The 26019-nt window shown below is 56.4% G+C and overlaps 2 protein-coding genes across 2 annotated transcripts; one reads left to right on the top strand and one right to left on the bottom strand.

The window, feature by feature from the left end:
• Positions 1–9789: 9789 nt before the first annotated feature.
• RNF126 (ring finger protein 126) lies at positions 9790–20802 on the top strand. Its single transcript, XM_058820995.1, has 9 exons — positions 9790–9946; positions 12404–12462; positions 15761–15824; positions 16810–17054; positions 18167–18235; positions 18319–18388; positions 18685–18778; positions 19239–19354; positions 19570–20802. The coding sequence occupies exons 1-9, from the start codon at positions 9872–9874 to the stop codon at positions 19720–19722; spliced, it is 945 nt and encodes a 314-aa protein (XP_058676978.1). The 5' UTR covers positions 9790–9871; the 3' UTR covers positions 19723–20802.
• Positions 20803–22542: 1740 nt separating this feature from the next.
• Positions 22543–25874, bottom strand: FGF22 (fibroblast growth factor 22). The gene is made up of 3 exons (XM_058820852.1): positions 25592–25874; positions 23126–23229; positions 22543–22913 (listed from the first exon to the last, which is right to left on the bottom strand). Exons 1-3 carry the CDS (start codon positions 25872–25874, stop codon positions 22719–22721), a joined length of 582 nt encoding a protein of 193 aa, XP_058676835.1. The 3' UTR covers positions 22543–22718.
• Between the last annotated feature and the right edge of the window lie 145 nt (positions 25875–26019).

The following is a 26019-nucleotide window of genomic DNA, read 5'->3' as shown; positions in this document are numbered from 1 at the left end:
CGGCGGCGAGACCGAGCGAGCTATAAAGCGGCGGGGCGGCGTGAATCACCGGGCGGGGCGGCGCGGGGGGGGCCGGGGCGGGGGCAGCGGCGGGGGAGTCGGGGGGCAGCGAGGGGGATGAGAGCGGGGGGAGGAGAGATCGTCACTGAGTGGGTGGGCGGGGGGGTCGTGTCCGTGTGTCGCGTCCGTGTGTCGTGTCCGTGTGTCCCACCGGCACTGGGATGGCTCGGGGGTGGTTTGGGGGTGCTCTCAGTGGAGCGGAGCAGAGCGGTGTCTGTGCACGCCCCGAGGTGTGGGGGACCCCAGAGCGCTCCTCTGCCCGTCCCTGCGCTCCCCTGCCCGACCCTGCGCTCCCCTGCCCGACCCTGCGCCTTCCCCACCCATCCTCGCATGAAGCCGGACCTGCCTCCTCCTCCTCCCCGAGCAGCCCCGGCTGGCAGCGGGACGGTGTGGGCTGTCTCATCCACGGCTCCTTTCATCTCTGCTCCCCAAACGCTCCCACAGCTCGCCTGGTACCCAAAATCACTCCCAACACACAGAGGGAAACTGAGGCACCACCCTGAGCCTTGCCAGGCTAGCAGAGGAAGGAGAATTGTGGGGCCATACCCCTGTGGCGTGTGCTGTCCCTGTCCTCCAGAGATGTCCCCATCACCATGAGGACTGCTCCATCTGGCTCCTGAACCCTTCCCCTGGCTCTCAGGGGCTCCGAGGCTTTGTGGGGCTCCTACAGGACAGGGAAATGGAGCAGAGACCCCAGGGCAAGGCAGAGCAGCTTTGGTTTTGCTCCTTGCTTGGTGCCACCACAAAGACACCCCCCACCTGTTGGAAGGGGGGTCAGGATGCACCAGGGACCGTCACCCCACTCCCGAGGCAGAGCTTTGGGGACACAGCTGGACACAGGGGGCTCTCCAGCCCCCAAGCCCCGTCCAGCTCGCAGGCACGCAGCTGAGGAACGTTTCACCCCGTGCACTGGCCCCAGCTGAGGTCATGTTTTCGGCAGGGCTGAGCTTCAGAGAGGGGCCGCAGGGCCCAGGGGAGCCTGCACCACCCACCCGGCCCTGCAGCAGCCTCCTGGCTCTGAGTGGTGCCAGCACAGCACGAGCAGCTCGGGTTTGGCTCAGTTTTGGCGTGGGATGGGGCTGGACACAGCTTTGGTGCTGTGGGACGTGGAGCAGCCTGGCGACAGGGGCAGCGCGGGCAATGCACCGACAGAGAGCAGTGCCACTGTCCCTGCCACATCTCCGTCCCTCCAGCCAGCAGGCAGGCTCTGAGCAAGGCAGATCTTCATTTGCTTCTCCACTTACAGCCTTTGAACCCCCAGGAGGGGTTGGGAATGGGAGAGGTGGGTTTACCCTGGCTGGCATTGGTGCCATCCGCGGGCACAGGAGCCCTGCAGCACCTCCGGACACTGTGAGAAGGGACAGTGCTGGGGGGAAGCACAGAGCCAGCAGCTCCCGACCACCCTGTTCCCAGCGTGCTGCTGGCCCTGGGCTGCTCCTGGCCCTGTCCTGGCTGCCGTGACCCAGGCTGGCTCGCAGCATTGCCCATGTAAGGGCAGAGGGCTGGGGAGCCAAAGTTCCGAGCGGGATGGCCGTGAGCGAGTGGGTGGTGATGCACTCGCTCACTCACACGCTCCAGGATGCGAGAGCAGCTCGCAGAGGCCAGCCAGGGATTTTCCTCGGCTGCCAGTGGGGTTGCACAACCGCAGGCTCTGCCAGGGAAGGGGTCAGACCTCGCTGCTGCATCTGTAAGGGAGCAGCCAGGATGCTGATGGAAAGGCAGGAGGAGGCTGGTGGCCAGGAGGGGAGCGGGTCCCAGAGCCAAAGGGTGCTCAGGGTCCTGTTGAGGCTGCCCTGCTGCCAGGAGAACCATGCTGGGGGCTCTGTCCTGCCTGTGGCTGAAGCAACTTGCCTGTGCTGCTACCATAGTGCTGCTTCTCAAGCAAAGCTGGGAGCAAAATTCTACTCCCAGTCCCACACCCAGGGTGACGCTGTCTCCCTGAACCCCACGGACACCCCAGGGTGTGAGTGACCCCCAGCAGCACCCACGGAGTGAGTGGGGTGGGGATCTGGCCTGGGAGCTCTGCAGCACCCAAAGGGAGACAGAGGAACCCCTGGGCCAGGGCTGGGGGTGGCTGGAGCCACTGGAAAGGGGACAAAGGAGCCCTTTGGAGCACACTGAATGGTGGCTTCACATCTGACCTTTCCTCTGGGCACTGCTGCCACGCAGCAGGATTTCAGCACAAGGTTCAGACCCAAACATTCTCCCCCCTCAATCCCCAGCTGCTGTTGCTGCTGCTGGGCTCCTTTAAGGAGGGAATCTCTCCTCTCTCATCAGTTCAGGCTAATTAAACTCTGCTAAACCAATTAGAGCTGCAATTTGCAACTAGAGGTTCTATTGAGGAGAAGAGCCCAGGGTCAGGGCAGAGGTTTCATAGGTGGATCTGCGGGCAGGTGTTGGCCAGGGCCCTGCCTGTTGCCATTTCCCCGTCAGACAGAGGCGATCCTGGCCCCATTCCTCCTCCCCTCACCGCACTGGGATGCCTCAGTTTCCCTCATGCAAGCAGAGATGCTGCCAAACACCACACTGGGGACAGGGGGGCTCCACAGGGTTATCCATGGGGACAGCTCAGCTCAGCAGGGCTCAGCAGAGGGGACAGCGCTGGGCCTGGTCACATCCTGGAGCACGTGGCGAGTGGCCGGGGCCGGGTGTGAGCCCTGACCCGGGGCCGGGATTTTCTCCCGTATGCTTACAGCTCTTCCAGCCCAGCGAATTGACTCAGGGCTTGTTTGGGGAGAGAGTGTCGGGCCGGCACCTTGATGGGCTCACTCCACCCCCGGCGCTGACACCGAGCTGCGCCCCGAGCCCCGGGGCGGCAGCGTCACCGCTCCGTGCCTCAGTTTCCCCATCTGCTGCGGAGAGATAAATGCTCCCTCCGCTTGATCCTGCACTATCTCCCAGGAAGGTTGCAGGGATTAGTTTGCTAATGTTTGCAGGGAGCTTTGAAGATGAAAAGCCGTGAACAAATGCCAAGAAGTGCTGAGCTGGATTCTCCTCGCCGAGTAATCGTTTCATGTTGCTGGGACACTTCCACGTGTGTGCATGAAGGGAGGCAGGGCAGGAACGCTCAGGGAGGGATGGGAGCCTGGCATACATTCCCAAGACCTGCCCCTCCAGATCTGATCACCCATTCTGTTTGATTGCTGATCAGATTCTGATCCCTCCTGCTGATGGCCAGAGCCAGACCCCCTCCCTGCTGCTGGCACCAGCAGCCCCAGCACGCTGCAGGCTCCCCAGGAAGATCACCCTGGGGGGAGTCACTCCCTCTGCCCTCCTCACAAATGCCATCTTCTCCAGTGCTGTGGGTGCCCCCAGCAAGAGCCACACCTGCCCAATACCTCTTCTTCTCAAATATTTGCTCTCAGTGCCAGTCTCAGCTCACTCTCAGCTCTGCCCTGAGCTGATGGGAGATGCTCTGAGCTCTGTCCATGCTGGGAAATGCCAGTGCTTGGAGCCAGGAGGAGCAAGTGACATGGGAAGGCTGGGATGTGGGAAAGCAGCAACCAGAGCCAGCAAGGTCATTGCATCCCATCCCATGGATCCCATCCCATCCCATGGATCCCATCCCATCCCATCCCATCCCATCCCATCCCATCCCATCCCATCCCATCCCATGGATCTCATCCCATTGATCCCATCCCATTCCATTGATCTCATCCCATCCTATCCCAGTGATCCCATCCCACCCCATCCCATGGATCCCATCCCATGGATCCCATCCCATCCCACCCTGCAGAAGCCCCAGCTCATGTCCCTCTCAGCCAGGAGCAGCTCCTGGCTCCACTTCCACCCCTCCTGTCCAATTTCCCACCACCTCAGCAAGCTCCTTATGGGCTGTGATCCTGCTGCCCACATGGCTGAGCCCGGTGGGGTTGGCTTGGCAGTGCCACAGGCTGTGTGTGTGTGTGTGTGTCTGTGTGTGTCTATGTGTGTCTGTGTGTCTGTCTGTGTGTGTCTGTGTGTCTGTGTGTGTGTCTGTGAGTGTGTGTGTCTGTGTGTCTGTGTGTGTGTGTGTCTGTGTGTCTGTCTGTGTGTGTCTGTGTGTGTCTGTGTGTGTCTGTGTCTGTGTCTGTGTGTGTGTGTGTCTGTGTGTGTGTTTGTGTGTGTCTGAGTCTGTGTGTCTGTGTGTGTCTGTGTGTGTGTCTCTGTGTGTGTGTGTTTGTGTGTGTCTGAGTCTGTGTGTCTGTGTGTGTCTGTGTGTGCTGTGTGTTTGTAAGTGTGTGTGTCTGTGTGTCTGTGTGTCTGTGTGTCTGTGTGTGTTTGTGTGTGTGTCTGTCTGTGTGTGTGTGTCTCTGTGTGTGCTGTGTGTTTGTAAGTGTGTGTGTCTGTGTGTCTGTGTGTGTTTGTGTGTGTGTCTGTGTGTCTGTGTGTGTCTCTGTGTGTGCTGTGTGTTTGTAAGTGTGTGTCTGTGTGTCTGTGTGTGTGTCTGTGTGTCTGTGTGTGTTTGTGTGTCTGTGTGTCTGTGAGTGTCTGTGTGTGTGTCTGTCTGTGTGTGTGTGTCTCTGTGTGTCTGTGAATGTGTGTGTGTGTCTGTGTGTCTGTGTGTTTTTGTGTGTGTCTGTGTGTGTCTGTGTGTATCTGTGTCTGTGTGTGTCTGTGTGTGTGTCTCTGTGTGTCTCTGTGTGTCTGTGTGTCTGTGTGTGTCTGTGTGTGTTTGTGAGTGTCTCTGTGTGTTTGTGAGTGTTTGTGAGTGTAAACAAGCCGTGACTCAGCGCCGGCGGCCGTGCGGGCTCCCGGCTCCAAGGCTGGGCGAGCCTGGAGGGAAGGGCTGGCAGCCCCGGGAATGTCGGCCAGCCGTGAGGGGCTGAACCGGGTCCAGCCGAGCCAGGAAACCCTCCCGGGTCATTAAACCCTCCTGGTTCCTTGGTGAGGCTGGGGAGAGGCGCTGCTGCAGGAAGCAGCACTGCCTGCTCCGCTGATCTTTGCTCCCGGAGCAAGGTGCTGTTATTGGGGTGGGACAGACAGACAGACAGCCTGGTGGATACTCCCAAACCGGCCACACCACGGACCCCATTGGCACTGCAATCCCAGCATCCCAGCCTGCTGGATCCCCGTGCCATGGGCCTCTAAAGGGCAGAGCCACCACAGGTCACATCCTCGCTGGAACCCAACATCTGCCACACAGCCCTTGTCAGCCTCAGTGCTTGGCCCAGGCTGGCAGTTGTTAGAAAAGCATGTTTTTCACATTAAAATCTCCCTTGAAGAACAATGGTTTAAACCAAGCATAAAAAAGGAAAGAATCCAAAAAGCAAAAAAAAAAAACCAAAAAGAGAGAGAAAGGAAAATTTTTGGTGGAGCCTAAAATCAGCCCCATGGGACCGTGAACTTCCCCTTTGCCTTGGCTGCTCCCAAGGGAAGGTGAACCATTGGGACAGCACAGCTGGGCCAGGGATGGACCACCAAGATGCCAGCAGCCTTTCTGATGCAGGGATCAACCATGGAGGGCTGGGACCACCCTCCAGCAGCTTCCCCAGGGGTGCTGAGGATGGGGCTCAGCCTGTGCCGCTGCTCCTGGGTCACCCTGAGCTGCTGGATCCCGGCCAGATGGGATCCAGCCCCACAGCCCCGAGGTGTGAGGCTCCAGGAGATGAGGTGGGGGATGTAAATCTCTCGATCTGTCTGAGCAAATTCAAAGGAGACCGATTCAAATGCGCCGTGACACGACTGGCTCGGGGCGGGCAGACAATCCCTGGCAGTGTCTGCGAGGAATCTCGCACCTTTCCTTTGAGTGGCCTCCAATTTATTAATTAAAATAGGCAATTATATATATGATGTGGGGTGGAGGGGAGCAGGGAGACCAGCTGCACCAGTTCTTCTCACTTGGCAGGAATTGCTCTGGCTCCAGGAGGTGCTTGTGCTTCCCAGGGCTCAATGGGAAGAGCTCGGAGCTGCCCCTGTGCCTCCAGCACCTGGAGAATGTGGGGGGCTTCAGATCCAGTCCCCAATTTCTTTAGAAACACAGGAGGAATCCTTTGGACCCCTGTCACTATAGGATATGAAATAACTCCATGCGGACACGCAGCTTTTCTAAAGCAAAAAGGAAATTTTTAATTTCTGACTCCAACATTTATAGATTTTCCAAAAGTGACAGGAGATTGGAAGGTGGCAGTGCCACCTCTCCAATGACACTGGTCAAACCAACAGCCCATCAAATTCCTCCTCCTCCATCAAAGAATGCAAAACAATGAGTTATTTACATAAAGTGTGTGAGAAAGTTCGTTACAAGAATGTCAACATCAGAAAGCTGAAAAAAATTAAAAAAAATCAGAGCGACAACACACGTCCCCTCCACTGCTCAGCCCAGGTGGGATGGTGGCTCTGAGCTGCTGGAGGAGCCTCCCACCCCTCAAACATTGGGATTTTGCCCCGGGAGATTTTCCCCACACCCCCTTCCCGAGCGGGGTGGCCCATTTGGGAGAGGGCTGTGCCTCAGGATGACTCCATCCCACCTGGGCAGGTGTCACCTCCTCGTCAGCCCTCCCAGGTGAGTTTGCTGCAGTTTTGTCTTTCTGCAGCACCGTGGGAAAAATCCTCACCTGGGTGACTCAAATGTGCTCCTGAGCACACGCAGCTCCCTCAGAGCAGCAGAGGGAAGGGGGACAGGGAAATACAGAACGCCCCAGGCTTGGGGTGTCCCTGCAGTGTCAGAGGTGGGGTCTCCCTGGGATTTTTGTGCTCTCTGTGGAGAGGTATCAGAGATGGGGTCTCCATGGGATTTTTGTGCTCTCTGTGGGGAGGAATCGTGGCTGGGGCCAAAAGAAGGGTATGGGGCTGTCTGGGAGCCTCAGCTGCCAGAAAATGGGAATTTCCTCTCTATGATCAGCACGAGCAATGAGGGATGGGCATGATTTTCAGTCCTGACATGGATGCAGACCCCAAAGATGAGGGAGGGGTTTTTGGGGGATCCTCAGCTGCTGGAGAAGGGTGATCCCCTCTCCATGATCAGCATCAGCAATGAGGGATGGGCACAGTTTGCAGTCCTGACGAAGAGGGAAACCCCAAGAGATGAGTGAGGGGCTTTGGGGACCCTCAGACCCCAGAAAATGGCAATCCTCTCTCCATGATCAGCACCAGCAATGAGGGATGGGCACAGTTTTTAGTCCTGACGTGGAAGGAAACACCAACAGATGAGTGAGGGGATTTTGGGGGACCCTCAGCTGCCAGAAAAGGGCGATCCCCTCTCGATGATCAGCAATGAGGGGTGGGCAGGGGCTGCAGTCCTGACATGGAGGGAAATCCCAAGGGGCTTTGGGGGGACCCTCAGCCTCCAGAAAAGGGTGATCCCCTCTCCATGAGCAGCACCAGCAATGAGGCAGAGCCATGGTTTTTAGTCCTGCCATAGATGCAAACCCCAACAGGTGAGTGAGGGGTTTTTGGGGGACCCTCAGCCTCCAGAAAATGGCAATGCCCTCTCCATGAGCAGCACCAGCAATGAGGACTGGGCACGGATTTTAGTCCTGCCATGGATGCAGACCCCAACAGGTGAGTGAGGGGCTTTTGGGGGACCCTCAGCTGCCAGAAAAGGGTGATCCCCTCTCCATGATCAGCACCAGCAATGAGGCAGGGGCACAGTTTGCAGTCCTGACATGGATGCAGACCCCATGGTGAGTGAGGGGCTTTTGGGGGACCCTCAGCTGCTGGAGAAGGGCAATCCCCTCTCCATGAGCAGCACCAGCAATGAGGGATGGGCAGGGATTGCAGTCCTGACATGGATGCAGATCCCAAAGGGCTTTTGGGGGACCCTCAGCTGCTGGAGAAGGGCAATCCCCTCTCCATGAGCAGCACCAGCAATGAGGGATGGGCAGGGATTGAAGACCCCAACAGATGAGTGAGGGGCTTTTGGGGGACCCTCAACACCCAAAAAACGGCAATTCCCTCTCCATGAGCAGCACCAGCAATGAGGCAGGCGCACGGTTTTTATTCCTGACATGGATGCAGACCCCAACAGGCGAGTGAGAGGTTTTTGGGGACCCTCCCTACTGCTGTGTGCCCATTTTCCTGCCCTTATCTCCCTGTGCATCCTCATCCTCTGCCATCTGAGCGCTGCCACGCTCACCCTGCACAGCTCCTGCGTCAGGGAATTCCACAGGGACAAAGTCAGTGCAGCCGCATCCTTCCCCCCTCCACCATCCCACACCATTTGATCGAGTGCTGACTCGTCCTCCGACGGTGAAACGGGAGGGAAGGAGCTTCCCCAGGGGTGGGAAATGCCCCATCCGGAGCCGCAGGGCTCTGTCTGGCTCTGTCTGGTCCCACCTCCTGAATTACAGGAGCAGCAGTTTCCTCATCACCTGTAAATAAATAAACCTCATCACCTGTAAATAAATTAATAAATGCTACCATCGATCAGCGCTGAGCTCTGCCGGCCTGTCCCAATTCTGGCACCACCCTCCAGAGCTGTTTGTCACCAATGTCCAGCCCTTGTCGCTGCTCTGCTGAGATTTCCAGGGCTCCTGAGCTGCTCCGTAAATCCCTCCCCGGCAGCTCCAAAGCTGGAGAGGCAAATGCTGGGATGAAGATGCCACCTGCTGGGAGCGGGGCTGGCGAGAAATCCTAAAAATACACAGCCCCGCTGTGCAGAATCCTTAAAATCCCACAGTTCTGTCATTCCAGTCCTGCCCGGCAGCCTCACTATCTCCCCCTCCCCAAAATCTTGTAGCTGCAGTGCGTGGATACCCCAAAATCTCCCCAAAAATCTCCCAAAAAATCACCCCAAAATCAGCCATATTACGTGGATACCTCGAAATCGCGCCAAAAATCACCCATATAATATGGATACCCCAAAATCACCCCAAAAATCACTGATATCGCGTGGATACCCCAAATATCCACAAAATCACCCGAATCGCGTGGATACTCTAAAATCGCCCCAAAAATCACCGATATCACGAGGATACCCCAAGATCTCCCCAGAATCACCCCAAAAATCATCCATATAACGTGGATACACCAAAACTACCCCCAAAATCACCCATATCATGTGGATACCCCAAATATCCACAAAATCGCCCCCAAAATCACCCAGATCACAGGGATACCCCAAAATCTCCCCAAAATCACCGATATCACATGGATACCTCAAAATCTTCCCAAAATCACCCCAAAAATCACCTATATCAAGTGGATACCCCCAAATCACCCCAAAAATCCCCCGTATCAAGTGAATACTCCCAAATCACCCCAAAACAAGCCATATCACGTAGACACCCCGAAATCTCCCCCCAAAATCACCCATATCACGTGGATACCCCAAAATCACCCCAAAACCCTGGCTTGGCTGCGCCACAGAACAGCCCCTGAGTTTTGGGACCCCAACGATTCCAGTTCTTTTAGGGCTATTGCATCTTGAAGCAGCTCCCGTGATTTTCACTGGGATTTATTTTTCACTCCCCTTTTCCTCTTCTTGGGAGACTCAACCTCTCCCCAGCTCATTTTTTTTCCCTTCTTTTAAAAATTAACTTGATATTTTAAAGTTCGGGGTTCCGTGGGGCTGAGAGAGGGATCAGGCCGGGCGAGGAGGGGGTGCAGGAAGGATTTGGGGGGGGAGCAGGAAGGATTGGGGGGGTTCCGGGAATACCGAGGGGTTCCCGGAATCGGGGATCCATCCCGCCACTTCCCTGGCCACGCCCATCTCCTTATTTGGGCAAACCACGCCTATTATTTAACATTTAAACCCCACGCCCTCGTTTAGCCACGCCCCCTCCGCGGTTTTTCCCCCTCCGCGTTTCCGCCGCGCGCTGTCCCTTGTCCCCCCTCGGCCGCCGTCGGCGCCGCGGCGCGCGCGGGGGGCGGGGCCGGCGGGTAGGGGAAGATGGCGGAGGCGTCGCCGCAGCCGGGCCGGTTCTTCTGCCATTGCTGCTCGGCCGAGATCGCCCCGCGCCTGCCCGTGAGCGGAGCACCGGGGAGCGCCGCCGGGGAGGGCCGGGAGAGCGGGCAGGGCCGGGTGGCGGCTCCGAGGGGGCGGGCACGTGGGGGGCGAGGCCTGAGGGGCCCAGGGGGCCTGAGCGGCCGGGGAGGCGGGGGCAGCCCTGAGGGGCTCCGCCCGTGGCACCGCGGCTCGGGGGCGTTGAGAGGGGCTCGCTAGCGAGGGAACGGGGCTGCGGCGGTGGGAACGGGTCGAGGGGCGGCGGCGGCGCGGCGGGAGCGGCCCTCGGGCCCGGTGCGCCCGATGGGGGAGGCCCGAGGCGGTTCGAGCGCTCCGGGCGCCTCAGGGGGAACCGGGCTGGGACGGGAGCCGGTCAGACAACAGCCCCGGTACCGGCTGTGACACCCCCGGCCCGAGCAGCCTGATGCCAGCCGGTACCCGTGAAGCAGCGCGGGGTGTGGGGGTTTCTCGGGGTTTTGGGGTTTTTCGGGGTTTGGGGTTTCTCCGTGCTCTTTCGAGAGGTTTAATGAACACCATGACAGCCCGGCCGTGGGGGCGGCTGGGGCGCAGGGAGGTGCACGGCAATACGTGGGTAGAAATGCTATGTAGGCACCTGGGCAGGTGCTTTAATCACGCACCAAAACGCGGTGTGTGAGTGTGGAGCTTGCGCTGGTGTGGGTGGAAAAGGAGTGTGAGGATCTGCTGGCTCGATTGTTCCCCTGCTTGGCTTCCTGAGGTGTTCAGTGTGGTTTGGAGAGTGCTGCTGGTCTCTTTGTCCTGCCACTTTTCACAGCACCGTGTCCCAAAAGCCATTGCTGGGTGCTGGCACTGAGCTTGAAAAGCCTGTGGGGACAAGCAGAGCTGTCCCTGCCGGGGGTGGCTGCTTCGTGACGTGTTTTTTGTCCTTTTGCCCTCTCCTTTGGGCCAGGGTGGGCCATGCTGGTGTGGGAGAGTGAGGGCAAACTCACTGAGCTCTGGGGCCAGGAGGTGACACAGGAAATCTGGTTTTTATTTCTGTTCAAACAGCTGGTGCTGGGCTGTGCTCACAGCTGGTTGTGTGCACATCTGGCTGTGCCAGCTGGGTTTGGGGGCTCAGATGTGTGAGTTTAGGAGCTGGTTTTGGGGATTTAGGTTTCCTCAGGTTTCTCTCGGGTTTCACTCCCCATCTGCAGGCGCAGTAAGCAGCTCTGCCAAAGGAGGGACTCAAACAGCCCGAGAAACAACAAACTCTGACATTTGTGCTGTTCCAGCTGCAGAGGAATGTGCTGATCCCTGTGCTGGGAGCGCACAGAGACACACAGACACACAGCAGCTCCCTGGGCAGGGTGCTCAGGCCATGGCCACTCACCCTCATGCCATGTGTGTCCCTCACCAGTTTGTGCCACCAATGGGGTTTTAATGAGCAGGGGGTTTTAATGAACAGGGGATTTCATGGGCTACAGTTCCCTGTGCTCACCCAGCAGAGCCTGATCTGATGTCAGTGGTGCAGAGATGGTTGTTCCATCTCAGTCCTGTGTGGGAGAAGGAGCAGCCACCTCTCCCAGTCTCCTCCTCTATCTCCCTGAGCAGACACAGCACGTTCAGGGGCTCCAAGCTGTGCTCATTCCCTTGGGCCTTATCAGGGTTGGCTCTAGGGGCCAGAGGAGCGACCCTTTATCAGCCTCAGCTCCTTGGGGGAATCCCTCAGTCTGGCTCAGGGCTGTGCCAGTTCCAGCACAGCAGCAAAAGGAGGTGGCAAACATTATTTTTAGGAGCTCTTAAATGCCTTCTGTGCTGAGCCTGGCTGTGCCAGCACAGGGATTTGGGGTGGTGTGGGGCAAGGGATGGCATTGGCTCTGTGCTGCTTCTTGAAGTGAAGTGAAACAGTTCCATTTCAGGGTGTCCAGAGTCCTGGGCTGGTTGTAGAGGATAAATTCCTCCTCACTAAGCCCAGAAATGTGAGGAGGTGTCTGTGCAGGGGCTGCACACTCAGCCTGTGTGTCCTGGCACGCTCAGGGATGGTGACAGGTCTCTGTAGTGAGCTCTGGGTGTGAGAGTGTGAGGTCCTGGCTACACAACGACTCAGAGTGTCCCTATGAGCTGTGACCCTCAGGCTGTGTCAGTGACAGGGACCATTCAGCCTCCCTGAGCACTCCAACCTCCCCAAATCCCTGCTGCCATTCCCACGTTGTGTCCTGCTCCTCAAACACGCAGCTGGGCCAAAGTTTGTGGCTTTGTTGTGCAGGGAGCCTTGGGGGTTTCACTTTCACTTCACTGGAGCTGCATCAGCTCTGTCTGTACTGGGGATTAATCAGCATCACCCTCATCATGCTTAAGCTGAGCTCCCACAGGCTTAAGCTGAGCTCTGGGAGGGAAATGTTGGGCTTTGGGGTGTCTCTGGCTCTGGGACTGTTGCCTGTGCACCCTCCCACCCTGTCACAGCCTGCAGCTCTGGGGTGCCACCTCCTCCTCTCACCCAGTGTGTGTCTTCTCCTGCAGGACTACATCTGCCCACGGTGTGAGTCTGGTTTTATTGAAGAGCTTCCTGAGGAGCCAAGGTACTGTGCTGCCCCAGGGCTGGTGCTCCACTGAGCCCACATTGCTTTGCTCCCTTCCTAGTTCAATGTTTACTATAAAATGCTTTGTTTTATTGCTTCTGCCCCAGCTTTAGCTCATCTTTCCTCACTTTTGGAATCCAGTGCTTTGTTGGCACAGTTTGCATCCACAGGCCAATCTGAGCAATGCTGAGCGTCCACAATGTCTCTGCTGGGGGGTGGGACAGGAATGGTTTGATTCCAAACAAACATAAAGAAGTGTTAGGGAGGTTTTCTCTGTCCTGTGTGGTGGTTTTGACCTGATCAGAGCAGAGATAACCCCAGAGAGAGGGATCTGGGAATGGTGAGTGCTCCCTTCCTAGTTTAGAGGCAATGTTTGATGTAAAATGCACCATTTCTATTGCTTCTGCCCCAGCTTTAGCTCAGTTTTTCCTCACTTTTGGAGTACAGTGCTTTGATGGCAGAGTTTGCATCCACAGGCCAATCTAAGCAATGCTGAGGGGTGGGACAGGAATGGTTTGATTCCAAACAAGCATAAAGAAGGGCTAGGGAGGTTTTCTCTGTCCTGTGTGGTGGCTCTGACCTGATCAGAGCAGAGATAACCCCAGAGAGATTTCTATTGCTTCTGCCCCAGCTTTAGCTCAGTTTTTCCTCACTTTTGGATTACTGTGCTTTGTTGGCACAATTTGCACCCACAGGCCAATCTGCCATGGCAATACTGAGCATCCAATGTCTCTGCTGAGGGGTGGAGCAGGTTTAATTTCAAACAAACATAAAGAAGTGCTAGGGAGGTTTTGCCTGTGCTGTGTGGTGGCTCTGACCTGATCAGAGCAGAGATAACCCCAGACAGAGGTTTCTATTGCTTCTGCCCCAGCTTTAGCTCAGTTTTTCCTCACTTTTGGAGTACAGTGCTTTGTTGGCAGAGTTTGCATCCACAGGCCAATCTAAGCAATGCTGAGGGGTGGGACAGGAATGGTTTGATTCCAAACAAACATAAAGAAGTGTTAGGGAGGTTTTCTCTGTCCTGTGTGGTGGTTTTGACCTGATCAGAGCAGAGATAACCCCAGAGAGAGGGATCTGGGAATGGTGAGTGCTCCCTTCCTAGTTTAGAGGCAATGTTTGATGTAAAATGCACCATTTCTATTGCTTCTGCCCCAGCTTTAGCTCAGTTTTTCCTCACTTTTGGAATGCAGTGCTTTGTTGGCACAGTTTGCATCCACAGGCCAATCTAAGTAATGCTGAGGGGTGGGACAGGAATGGTTTGATTCCAAACAAACATAAAGAAGTGTTAGGGAGGTTTTCTCTGTCCTGTGTGGTGGTTTTGACCTGATCAGAGCAGAGATAACCCCAGAGAGAGGGATCTGGGAATGGTGAGTGCTCCCTTCCTAGTTTAGAGGCAATGTTTGATGTAAAATGCACCATTTCTATTGCTTCTGCCCCAGCTTTAGCTCAGTTTTTCCTCACTTTTGGAGTACAGTGCTTTGATGGCAGAGTTTGCATCCACAGGCCAATCTAAGCAATGCTGAGGGGTGGGACAGGAATGGTTTGATTCCAAACAAACATAAAGAAGGGCTAGGGAGGTTTTCTCTGTCCTGTGTGGTGGTTTTGACCTGATCAGAGCAGAGATAACCCCAGAGAGATTTCTATTGCTTCTGCCCCAGCTTTAGCTCAGTTTTTCCTCACTTTTGGATTACTGTGCTTTGTTGGCACAATTTGCACCCACAGCCCAATCTGCCATGGCAATACTGAGCATCCAATGTCTCTGCTGAGGGGTGGAGCAGGTTTAATTTCAAACAAACATAAAGAAGTGCTAGGGAGGTTTTGCCTGTGCTGTGTGGTGGCTCTGACCTGATCAGAGCAGAGATAACCCCAGACAGAGGTTTCTATTGCTTCTGCCCCAGCTTTAGCTCAGTTTTTCCTCACTTTTGGAGTACAGTGCTTTGTTGGCAGAGTTTGCATCCACAGGCCAATCTAAGCAATGCTGAGGGGTGGGACAGGAATGGTTTGATTCCAAACAAACATAAAGAAGTGTTAGGGAGGTTTTCTCTGTCCTGTGTGGTGGTTTTGACCTGATCAGAGCAGAGATAACCCCAGAGAGAGGGATCTGGGAATGGTGAGTGCTCCCTTCCTAGTTTAGAGGCAATGTTTGATGTAAAATGCACCATTTCTATTGCTTCTGCCCCAGCTTTAGCTCAGTTTTTCCTCACTTTTGGATTACTGTGCTTTGTTGGCACAATTTGCACCCACAGCCCAATCTGCCATGGCAATACTGAGCATCCAATGTCTCTGCTGAGGGGTGGAACAGGAATGGTTTAATTTCAAACAAATATAAAGAAGTGTTAGGGAGGTTTTGCCTGCGCTGTGTGGTGGCTCTGACCTCATCAGGGCAGAGATAACCCCAGACAGGGATCTGGGAACGGTGAGTGCATGAACACCTCAGTGTAAGCAGTGACTGTGTTGGGAATGGGCAGCAAAACGTTGTGGCTGAGACTTTGGACTCTGCCCTGGAGCAGTGAAGTCCATGTTTCTGTGCTGCTCTGCTGCCACTGGTGGCAGAAGCAGCAGGAATGTTTTAAAATGTTTCAGTTTTGTTTGTGAGGCCCCAGCTGTGACTGGCAGTGCAGGGGCCAGGGGCAATGGGTGTTGCTGCCTAATGATTGTGGTGCATGGCCTGGGGCTTCTGCACTGAGCAGGTGATAGTTGGTTTGATCACCAGCCCTGGAGCCAGAAAATCCATGCTGGCTGATCCTGACTGTTTTGGTGATTCCCTGTGACCTTGGGAGAGTCCCATATTTGCTGAATCTCCGTGGTTTCAGTACCATGAACTTGGCTCTGAGCAGGAAATGTTCCTGCAGCTCTGAAAGCAGAAGTCTGACAAGAATTAGAGTTTTCCCAACATTCTGAGCTGTTTGGTTGTGTGCTTCTGCAGTAGAGAAGTTTCTTTGATTCAAGATTAGACTTCTGTGTCTCGGGGTCACAGAGATCAGCGTTTGTGCTTTAAGTCTTCCTGGTGCTCTGGAGGATTAGCTGGTGTGTTTGAGATGGATTGTTGGGCAAATCCTCACTTGACATCATGGTTCAGACACTTCTGTGAAGCCTGTGAGCTCTAATAGAGTATGGAGAAATGGGTGAGGATGTGGGAAAATGAAAGGTTTGGGAGGGAAAATTGATTGAGGCAATCAGAAAATCAGCAGCTGAGGGAGGACCAGCTGCCTCTGCCCTGGGATGGGAGGGGAGGGGGGGGCAGAAAAGCCTTGGAAGCTGCTGTGAGAAGATTACCAGTGCTCTTCATTCTCCACAGGAATGCTGACAATGAGACCAGCTCCTCCACGTCAGCCCCTGATCAGAGCAGGCATCCTTTTGAGGTGAGCAAGTCCTTTCTCTCCTCCACCACCTTCTGCTTTGCTCTTGCATTGAATATTTTTCCAATAGTGCATTGTTTAAACATTTCCCAGCTCATGACAGAACTTGGAAATGGGGAATTCATATCCTCCACATGCTGCTCCTGCAATCTCCACATCCCATATTTTTGCTGTGTGTGTTCCATGGGACCATCACTCAGCTGATTCCAGTTGTGAGGGGGCTCAGCAGGATTTGGGTGTGTTGCTATGCAGTAGCCTCAGCTTGGAAGTAGCAGTGACACACCAAAGAAAAACCAGGGAAATGTGATTATTTCTGCCTTTGTGTGCAGTTCCAGTGTCTGTTTCTCACTGAGCTGCTGCTGAGGGTGCTGATCCCAGTGTCACCCCAGGCTGTGACATCTGTGTGCCACCTGAGCCTGTTGGCAGCTCCTGCTCTTGGGGTCTGTTTGGGAGTTTTAGCTGGATGTGACAGGGACTCTGCTTAGCAGTTTGTCCTCTAGTGGGAGAATATTCCCTGGTCATTGCCAGGTGTTGCAGAAATGTACTTGCTGTGAGGGGAAACAGAAGAGGACATCAGATAGTGTGGAAGTGTATCCTGTCAGGAATTGCCATTGTGTCAGGAATTGTCCCCTTATGAATCACTTTGATCCAAGCATCCCAGAACTTTTAGGGGCTGTGATTTGGAACTGACCTTCCCATTTCACTACAAACTATTTACTCCAATCACTCATATTAGAGAAAATATTGGCACACATGTATTTACTCATAGACTTTGGAACTGCTGCTTGCAGGTATGTCATGTTCCAATTAGAAGTGGCCATGAAGAGCAATGTCAGAGTGAGATCAAACAACTTATGGGTGTTGGGTCAAGTGTGGCAGACTGCAGGGGCTGGGGTGGAGGTGGCCAGCAGCATCTTTGTCCTGTTCTGAATTTTACTGTCATTCCTGTTGTTACAATCTGTTCCCTGCATTCCCTCCCTCCCTCCAGAACGTGGATCAGCACTTGTTCACCTTGCCCCCGGGCTATGGCCAGTTTGCTTTCGGCTTCTTTGACGACAGCTTTGAGTTTCCCTTCGGGTCCAACGTGCAGCAGGCAGAGGACAACCGGGACTCGGAGAACCGGCGGGAGCGCGAGCACCAGTCCCGGCACCGCTACGGCGCCCGGCAGCCCCGCGCCCGCCTGGCCACGCGCCGAGCCTCGGGCAGGCACGAGGGAGTGCCCACGCTGGAAGGGTGAGGAACATTCTGGAACCTCAGGGGGGATCCTTGGTGTTCCTCACCTTTCCTCCTGGTTTGTTGGAGCGGCATCCCAAAGATTTCCAGCGCTGCCGTGGGTGATGTCTGTGTGCCGCCTAAGCGTGTTGGCAGCTCCTGCTTTTGGGGTTTGTTTGGGGTGTTTTAGCTGGGTGGTGACATAGACTGTGCTTAGGAGCTTGTCCTCTAGTGGGAGAGTATTCCCTGGTCATTGCCAGGTGTTGCAAAATTGTTGTATTTGAAGAGAACAACAGGCACTGTTTGTGTAAGTGCATCTTGGGAGCCACTCACCATCATGTCAGGAATTGTCCCCTTATGAATCAAATATTGAGACTTTATCAGTGGCTGATCACTCCCTAAGCTGCCATTGCAATTGCTGTAGGTATTTTTGCCATCTGTGTCCCACCTGAGCCTGTTGGGATCTGTTTGGGGTTTTTTAGCTGGGTGTGACATGGACTCTGCTTAGGAGTTTGTCCGCTCCCAAGTGTGGGAGAATATTCCCTGGTCATTGCCAGGTGTTGCAAAATTGTTGTACTTGAAGAGAACACCAGGCAGTGTGTAAGTGCATCTTAGGAGCCACTTGCCATTGTGTCAGGAATCGTTCCCTTATGAACAAGAAGCTCTTAAAAGAGAGCTCTTAAAAGTTTCAAATATTGAAACTTTATCAGTGGATCACTCCCTAAGCTGCCGTTGCAATTGCTGTAGGGTATTTTTAATTGCCATCTGTGTCCCACCTGAGCCTGTTGGGGTCTATTGGGGTGTTTTAGCTGGATGGTGACATGGACTGAGCTTAGGAGTTTGTCCTCTAGTGGGAGAATATTCCCTGGTCATTGCCAGGTGTTGCAAAAATGTTGTACTTCTGTAAGGGGAAACAGAAGAGAACACCAGACAGTGTGGAAGTGCATCTTGGGAGCCACTCGCCATCATGTCAGGAATTGTCCCCTTATGAATCAAATATTGAAACTTTATCAGTGGCTGATCACTCTCTAAGCTGCCATTGCAATTGCTGTAGGTTATTTTTAATTGCCTCCAACAATGTGATAGCCAGCAAACTTTAATTCTTACACAGTCCTGGTTTTCTTACCTTTCAGAATTATCCAGCAGCTGGTCAATGGAATTATTGCACCGACCACAATTCCAAACCTAGGCCTGGGCCCTTGGTGAGTTGGAGGATGTGCTGCTCTCTGTGACAGTGTCTCCTTGGTGCTCCAGGATGAACTCACTTGCTGTCCTTGCTCCTCAGGGGAGTCCTGCACTCAAATCCGATGGACTACGCCTGGGGTGCCAACGGCCTGGATGCGATTATCACACAGGTAAAACTGGGGTTCCCTGCAGCTCCATCCTCCTGTGCAGTGCTGCAGGAGGGGCAGCACCTCTGGGGGTGCAGGGAATGAGGGGCTGGGGGACTGGAATGGGAAAGGATCTGCAGTGGTCACTGCCAGGTGTTGTAAAATTGTTGTACTTGCTGTGAGGGGAAACAGAAAAGAACACCAGACAGTGCTTGTGTAAGTGCATCTAGTCCAGGTGCCCTGGCTCAGGAAACGAGTGGATTCTGTGTGCTGCTGAGCTCACCTCTCTGTTCTGCCTGCCTGGCTGGTTGTTTTTCCAGTTACTGAATCAGTTTGAAAACACTGGACCGCCGCCAGCGGACAAAGAGAAGATCCAGGCCCTCCCCACCATACAGATCACACAGGAGCACGTAGGTACGTGTCTGCTCCATGGAGTTGTGCACTGGAAGCTCTCTGTAATACTTTCTTGAGACTTAAAATTTGTCTGTTTGTACCTTTGAGGCATAAAACATTTCAAAGCTGAAGGGGCTCTGTTACACTCACACAAAAAAAGAACAATATAGGTTGGACGGATTTGCTCTGGGGAGGTTTTGAGAAGTTCAGTGTGGACAGAGATGGAAAAGCAGAAGGGAAAGGAAGGATGAGGCATAGCCTGGGCAGTGGGAAGTGGGGTGATGGTGTGAGGACTGCAGAGAACCAAGCATTCATCCTGACAGGAATGGTGTGGGGACTGTAGAGCTCCAAGCTTTCCTCCTGACAGGAACAGAGCCATGCTAGGGAAGGGGAGAGGGATGCCAAGTCCGGAGTCAGGGGCTTTGCACCTCGTTCTCTCCTCCTTTGCTCAGCTGGGCTTGGCTTTCTGTGTGCCATGCAGATTCCGGGTTGGAGTGCCCTGTGTGTAAGGAAGATTACACAGTCGGGGAGAACGTGCGGCAGTTACCGTGCAATCACCTGTTCCACGACGGCTGCATCGTCCCGTGGCTGGAGCAGGTGAGTGCCTGGGGCCTGCAGCACTGGGGGCTTTGTCTGCTCCTGCTCCCCTCTGTAAATATTTTCCTACCTCCACGATGAGGCCTGAGCACCTGTGGTCAGAGGATGGAGTGTCATCCCAGCCCATTCCTCGAGTGCTGCTCCCCTGTTGTGTTTCTAATCCCGTTTCCCCTATTTCTTGTTTTGTTTTTGTTTTTTTTGTCTGCTCCCCAAAGCATGACACGTGCCCCGTCTGCCGGAAAAGTTTAAGTGGACAAAACACTGCCACAAACCCCCCAGGACTCACAGGGATGAACTTCTCGTCATCCTCCTCCTCCTCCTCTTCCTCCAGCTCACCAAGTAATGAAAACTCATCGAACAACTCATGAATCTTAACGCACCCTCTGTCCCCGGGGCCCTTCCACTGTTCCCCTTCCCTCCCTGGGCACCACGAGCAGCCAAAGGGGCTTCCAGAGCAGAGCGAGGGGAGGGGACGAGGCAGGAGCAGTGCCCCCAGAATTTCCTTTTGATTTCTGAAGACACGGAGCCTCTGGGTCCTTCAGAGATGAGAAGCCTCAAGTTCTGTGATGAAAAAAGGGGGGAAAAGAGCTCTGTCTGTCAATAAAAACATCCTCTTTGCGTGGACTTTACCCATTGCAGTGCGAGGCTGCTGCGCTCCCCGGCTGGGAACCCTGAGGTGCTGAGCGAGTGGTTGAATCCCGAATGGAAATGTTGTTTGTATGGGTTTGAATTTGAGATCCCTTTCTTTTTATTTCTTTTGCTCCTCCTCCCCTTGGATACTATCTTTTTTCTGCTTTGGAGATTGACGTCTAAAATGGAAGTATAAGGATGCTGCCTCCCCCCCCCCAGGATCACCAGCTGGGGAGGACCAATAGCTGTCACTGAAACAGGAACTCTCAAGTAGACCCCGGGATCCTTCCCTGTCCCATCTCGAGTCCCTTTTATTTCTCTTTATAACCTCGCCCGCTGATACTCAACACTGAAAGGGGTTTTTATAATCTTAAATTATTACTGTTGTCAATAAATGGACATTTCAGCTCTGCGAGCCATTATGCATGATTTGAGGAAAGCTACAGGGTAAGCTCTGAGGCCACCAAGCTGTCCTGCCTTCCCCAGGGGCAGGCTGGGCCTCTCTGAGCCCTCCTGCGTGCTGGGAGTTGCTGTGGGAGCCACTGCCAGCCTGTGGATCACTGCACAGGTAGCCAAGGATCGCAGCTGGAATCATCCTCGCCTGGTGTTTTCTATTTTTTACACCTTTTTCCCCCCTTACAGTCCTGCCCCCCTCCTCGCAGCTGGGGCAGGCTGTTCTGCTGAGCCGACACAGGACTGGGTGTGCAGCAGAACGAGGACCAGCAAATCTCATTGTGACTGAGTAATTACCAGGAAAACAACATTTTGGAGAGAAAAAAAAATTGTATTGCAAAGCTACTTAAAATAGAGCTGATTAAAACAAGGAGAGAGAGAAAAAATATCCAGGTATGTTTGTGACTCAGTTTCTGTGACAGAGCTGGAGCTCGGAGAATGACAAGAATGTCACCAGAGAGGGCAGTGACTCCCTGCCATGTCCCTGCTTCCTGGGCCCTGAGGCATGAGAGAAGCTCTCACCATCATCACTGGGAGCCCCTTCCCCTCACAGGGACTTGAGGTGGTCAGGAGGTTTCCTGGAGGGCTGGGGGTCTCTTATGGTGCCACATTTGGGACTGCTGTGCCAGAGGCCAGAGCAGCTAAGGGAGAAGCTGTCCCCATGGGAGAAGTGGGTGGAGGGTTTGGCAGTTTGGGGGTTCCCTGCCTCTCCCTCAGCTTTTGGGGCTGCTGGGGAAGGTGCTTGCTCCTGTAGAGCTTGGGTGTCTCTTCCAAAGCAGCATCACCCCCTGGTCTGACTCCCTTCCATGAGCTTCCTGAGAAGAGATGAACCTCCTTGAGGAGAGGGAAGGATGGTTTGGTCTTTCTTGAGCCTTTCAGAGCACAAGAAGTTGGTTTGTTGGAGAAAGTGTCCCCAGCTGTGGGCCAGGGGCTGGCAGGGAGCGACTTGCCCGGACTGTTTTTCTTCCTCAGCTTGGCTGGGCAGTGTGGCGGCGCCTTTCATCTCCCAGGAGGGTTTATCTCAGGACTGGTGTGTCGGGGTTAATGGCTCATCCTCTGCCAGGGGTTGAGCCACAAGCCTGGGCTGCTGAGGTGGGTGGCAGCAAAGAAGGTCCCAGCTGAACCTGCACGTGTCCGTCGGCTGACCCCACACCGAGGAAAGGCTTTGCTGTTTAGTCACCAAAACAAGAAACCTGGAAAATCCTTCCCTCTCCCACTGTTTCAGCTGTGGCAGGGGCATCCTGGCTCCCCCAGGTGTTTGGGGATGATTTCTCATGTGTGAGCAGCGCTCAGATGGGTTTCAAGTGGGCTGAGCAAAGTCCCGGGTGGGTGCATGGCGGGTGCTGCCCACCTGGCAGGGGCTCACCACAGTCAGCACATGGTTAATACAGAGCTGTTCCCTCTCAGACTCATTTGGAGCTGGTTGGGTCAGAAATGGAACGAGTTTGGTGGTTTTTGCTGGGGCCATTGCTCTGTCTGACGTGACAGTGACCGGGATGCTGGGCCTGGCCTGGTGCAGGGATGTGCCCTGGCCACACGCTGAGGTGCAGGAGCTATTCCTGGCCATGCTGCCCTCCAGCTGAGGGGCTGCTCCTCACCACTGTCCACTGTCCCAGCTTGTTGGGGATGAGGATGCAGAGCTGGGCTGCAGGACTGGCTGTGGCCAGGGACAGCCCTGGAGCTGTGTCTGCCTGAGGATCTGGGCTGCCTCCTGCTCCCTCCTTTGTGCCACTGAAGCACCGTGGCTGTTCTCCTGCAGGGTGGGCGGGGGTCAGTGAAAAGCTGGATGTGGCAAAGGACCAGCTGGGCTCCCTGCCGGTGGCAGCAGTGACACTGGTGGCTGCAGCCACAACCACACGGGAGCCAATCCCTCCCATCCCAAGCCAAGTTCACCATCAAAGCTCCAAGACCTGCTCCTGTTCCATACCACGAACACAGCTTTAATTGCCACGGAAGCTCGGACACAGACAACCTGCTGGTACATCCCAGCCCTGCAGAGATACCATAAGCAGATTCTGGCCCCTGCTCCAGTCGTGTTCCCCACACCAGCCCTGTGCCAGGCTGTCCTGGTTTAGGGCAAATTTGGGAACACTGGGAGAACCACAGCCCGGCACGGCTGAGCCTGGAGCACCTACCTTCCACATCCCTCTGCCGTGCGTTAAAAATAAAGCAATAAATAGCAAAAAAATAGATATGTACATAAATAAAATAACATTTTTGTTTGTTTTTTTTTTTTTTTTTTCTTTCTTCCTACAGGACCGTCTGGAGCTGCCCACGGCGTTCAGCTGACGAGCATGGGGAGGAAGTGTGTGGAGAGGTGCTGCCGGCTTGTCCTGCCCCCTCTCTGTGGCCGGCCCTTGCTGTTGAGCGACAGGAACATGGGGCGGCCGCGGTGCCGCCAGCGCAGCGACGCGTACGTGTTGTAGCCGTTCTCCTCGATGCGCTCCGTGAACTTGCAGTTGGGGCTGAACTCCTTCTGGCAGGAGAGGGAAGGGGGTGAGGAGGGGTGGCTCTGCTCAGCTGGAGCCCCTCGCACCCCAAGAGTGAGGCAGGGCAGGACCCTGGCTCCTCCGTGGGGACAGAGGGGCTGCAGTGGGTGCAGGTGAAGGAAAGCAGGAGCCTGTTGCGAGCCTGCCCTGAGCCTGTGACTCTGGAGCAGTCCCTGCCAGGAGGCAGCGTCCGACCTACCGACCCGTAGAGCCTCCCGCGCTTGTTCATGGCCAGGTAGAAGCCGGTGTGCACCGCCCGGATGGCCACGACGCCGACACGAACCGACCGGATCTCAACGATGCCTGCGGGCCAGGGAAGCGCGGCGTGAGCCAGGGAGGGACAGGCGACCTTCCCTGCCCCTGCTGGCTCTGTGGGCACAGTGTCCTCCTTCTAGAGGGAGGGAGTTGCTGCAGCCCAAGCTGGGAGCGGGAGGAGGAACCTCTGATCCAAGCAAGGTTTGATCTTTACTCCTCTCCTCCCCAGGGTCCAGCCACTTCCCAGAAGCGGGATCGATGCCAAGCACAACCTCGTGTGTGTCCTGCCCTCCCTGGCAGCTCTGCCCGTTCATCCATCCCCAGCGCGGTGCCCGCGGTGCCCCGGGGCCCTGACCCGCCTCCCGCAGGGCCAAGTGGGCATGGGGGTGGCAGCGACAGCACTCATCCTGTTATGGTGGACAAAGGCACACAGCAGAGCTCCGTGGGGCAGGAATAAGCCAGGACAGTGCTGTCCATGGATGCCAAATTTCCTGGTGGAAAGTGAGGACGAGCAGCCCCATTCCCAGCGCTGTGAGCACTGAGGATGAGCCCAGGGGGCGGCTGTGAAGCCACAGCTGGGCTGGCGTGTGTGTGCCTCGACCGCCGAGCTCCGGCTCGGCCGCTAATGGGAAAGGCATGCGGTCAGACCAGCGGCTCTGGCACGGGGAAACACCCAGAGCATCATCGGGGCCTCTGGATTCCTGCACTGCCTCACGCCGGCCGGCCCCGAGCGCCGCTGCCCGCCAGGCACGGAGGGAAGGGGAGAAGGAATGTCCGGCGATGTGGGCAGGGCAGCAGAAAGCGCTGGAGCCGCAGCAGGATCGGCCACTGGGCACCACTGCAGGGCTGGACAGGGTGGGAGGGCACCCTGCAGCCCCTGGGCAAGGGGTTCTCATCAATCTCCTGGCATCGTTGGCATTCCCTGGGCATCACCTGCCTGCGGGAGGCTGGGAGTGGGCGGGGTGGATACAGCACCGGGGCAGCGTTCGGCTCCCCCGGGATTTGCAGGCCTGCTGCCACGGGAAGAACTGACCGGGCACTGACTGAATGTCTGTGAATCCATCCCACTTGATCACTGTGTGAAGCTGCTGCTATTTATAAGGACTTGTGCTTTTCTAAAAATAACCCCCTTCTGTTGCCAGCGCTCTGCCGCCCTTTGTTTGCAGGTGCCTGCCCAGTACCTGGCCAGAGCCAGCTCCCAGTGCTCCCAGTCTCACTCAGCCCCAAAGGGGTCTCAAGGAGGATGGGGCAGATGCAGAGCTTGAGGTGGGGGAGTCCCTGAAGATCCCCTGCCACCCCAGAGCTGCCAGTGGGGCTGGTCCAGCAGCTTCTGCGAGGGCTGTGGAGCAGAGCCCAGCCCAGGCGCTCGCAGATAAGCAGAGTGAGCCTCGTGTACAGCCCGGAGCTGCTCTGCCTGCCAGCTCCCATGGCCACACCATGGAGGGAACGTGTTGGGGTGCTTTGTGCTGGCACTGTGCCTGCTCGGGACTCCCGACAGCCTCCGACACCGCAGGAGGGTTCCCTGGGCTGGGCTGGGCTGGGCTGCCGTGTCCTGGGGCTGTGCTGGAGCAGGACATGGGCTGGGGGTGCTGCAGCCCTCCTGCCCCAAACCCCCACACCCTGTCAGGACATCTTTTCCAAGGTCCCCCTCCTTGTCCAGCTGCTGTGCTGCCAGCCTGCTGCCCCCATCCGTGTCCCAGGAGCTCAGACCCTGCACCCCGATGGGATACCTGGGCATTTGCAGCCCTGCCACGTCCTTGAGGACTCTGTCCCTCTGCCCACCCTGCTGTCTCGAGTCCCAACCTGCTCTGACAGGGATGTTCTGCTGTCCCACATCGGACAGATGCCCCATTCTGGGACCAGCATCACCGCAAAGCTTCCTGCATCCCCCCTCCTCCTCCTCCTCAGCCTTCATCCCCCGCAGTGTGTTAATGGGGGAACGATCAGATCCTCCAGCCCATGGGGAATGCAGGGCAGGGGGACATCGTGAACCGGCAGGACAAGATGGGACAAAGGGCCCCCGAAAGACCCCCTGGAAGCCCCCAGCCGCTGGGAAAGCACCGCCGGGTGCCCGGGCAGTGCCCGCCGGTGCCCGTGCCCCTCTGACGGCTCCTACAGGGCAGTGACGGGGGCAGCCGGTGCCGGTGGCGCTCCCGGAGCGCCGGGGGACAGCGGGGACAGCGGGGACCCGCCGCTCTGGCGCTCCCGGAGGAGCGGGCACTGAGATTTCCCCAGAGGGAAGAGCCGCGGGCTCTCCCCGGGCAGGGCATGGAGGGTCCCGTCACCGACCCGAGGCGCCTCCGCCGCAGCCCCAACACCGGCGGGATCGCGCTCTCGCCCGCCGTGGGCGGGGGGCGGCCCCCGATCCCGGCTCTCCCCGGTTCCCGTTCCCGGTCCCGTCCGCACTCACTGCCCGGCCGCTCCCTCCAGCGCGTTCCCTCCACGCCGCCGCCGCCGTCGATGCGCAGGAAGAAGCGGGTGGCGGAGAAAAGCCGCCGCCAGCGCACGTCGCCCTCCAGGTGCCCGTAGCTGCGGGGCGGCCGCCGGCCGGTCCCGGTGGCACTGCCCGCTCCCGGTCCCGGCCCCGCCAGCACGGCGAGAGCCCCGGCCAGGCAGGCGGCGATGGCGGCGGGGCCCCCGCGCCTCATGGCAGCGGGCGGCGGGCGACAGGCGGGCGACGGGCCATGGGCCATGGCCACGGCGGCGACCGGCGACCGGCCCCGACGGCGCGAGCGGCCGGGATGGGCGGCCGGGGCGGGGCGGTGGCGGCGAATGGGCGGGGCGGGGACCGGGGCGGTGCCTCCCATTCATAAATCGGGGCCCCGACGGCTGTCCCGG

This window comes from Ammospiza caudacuta, chromosome 28 (assembly GCF_027887145.1).
Source record: "Ammospiza caudacuta isolate bAmmCau1 chromosome 28, bAmmCau1.pri, whole genome shotgun sequence".
Lineage (NCBI taxonomy): Eukaryota > Metazoa > Chordata > Aves > Passeriformes > Passerellidae > Ammospiza > Ammospiza caudacuta.
The sequence above is the reverse complement of the archived record's forward strand: the minus strand, read 5'-3'. Positions and strand labels throughout refer to the sequence as shown.

Coding starts and splice junctions, on each gene's coding strand:
- RNF126 (XM_058820995.1), top strand. CDS start 9,872: ATGGCGGAGGCGTCGCCGCAGCCGGGCCGGTTCTTCTGCCATTGCTGC. Junction 12,463..15,760: donor GAGCTTCCTGAGGAGCCAAG/GTACTGTGCTGC, acceptor CATTCTCCACAG/GAATGCTGACAATGAGACCA. Junction 17,055..18,166: donor GGAGTGCCCACGCTGGAAGG/GTGAGGAACATT, acceptor CTTACCTTTCAG/AATTATCCAGCAGCTGGTCA.
- FGF22 (XM_058820852.1), bottom strand. CDS start 25,874: ATGGCCCATGGCCCGTCGCCCGCCTGTCGCCCGCCGCCCGCTGCCATG. Junction 23,230..25,591: donor CTGGAGGGAGCGGCCGGGCA/GTGAGTGCGGAC, acceptor CCTGGCCCGCAG/GCATCGTTGAGATCCGGTCG. Junction 22,914..23,125: donor GCGGGAGGCTCTACGGGTCG/GTAGGTCGGACG, acceptor CTCTCCTGCCAG/AAGGAGTTCAGCCCCAACTG.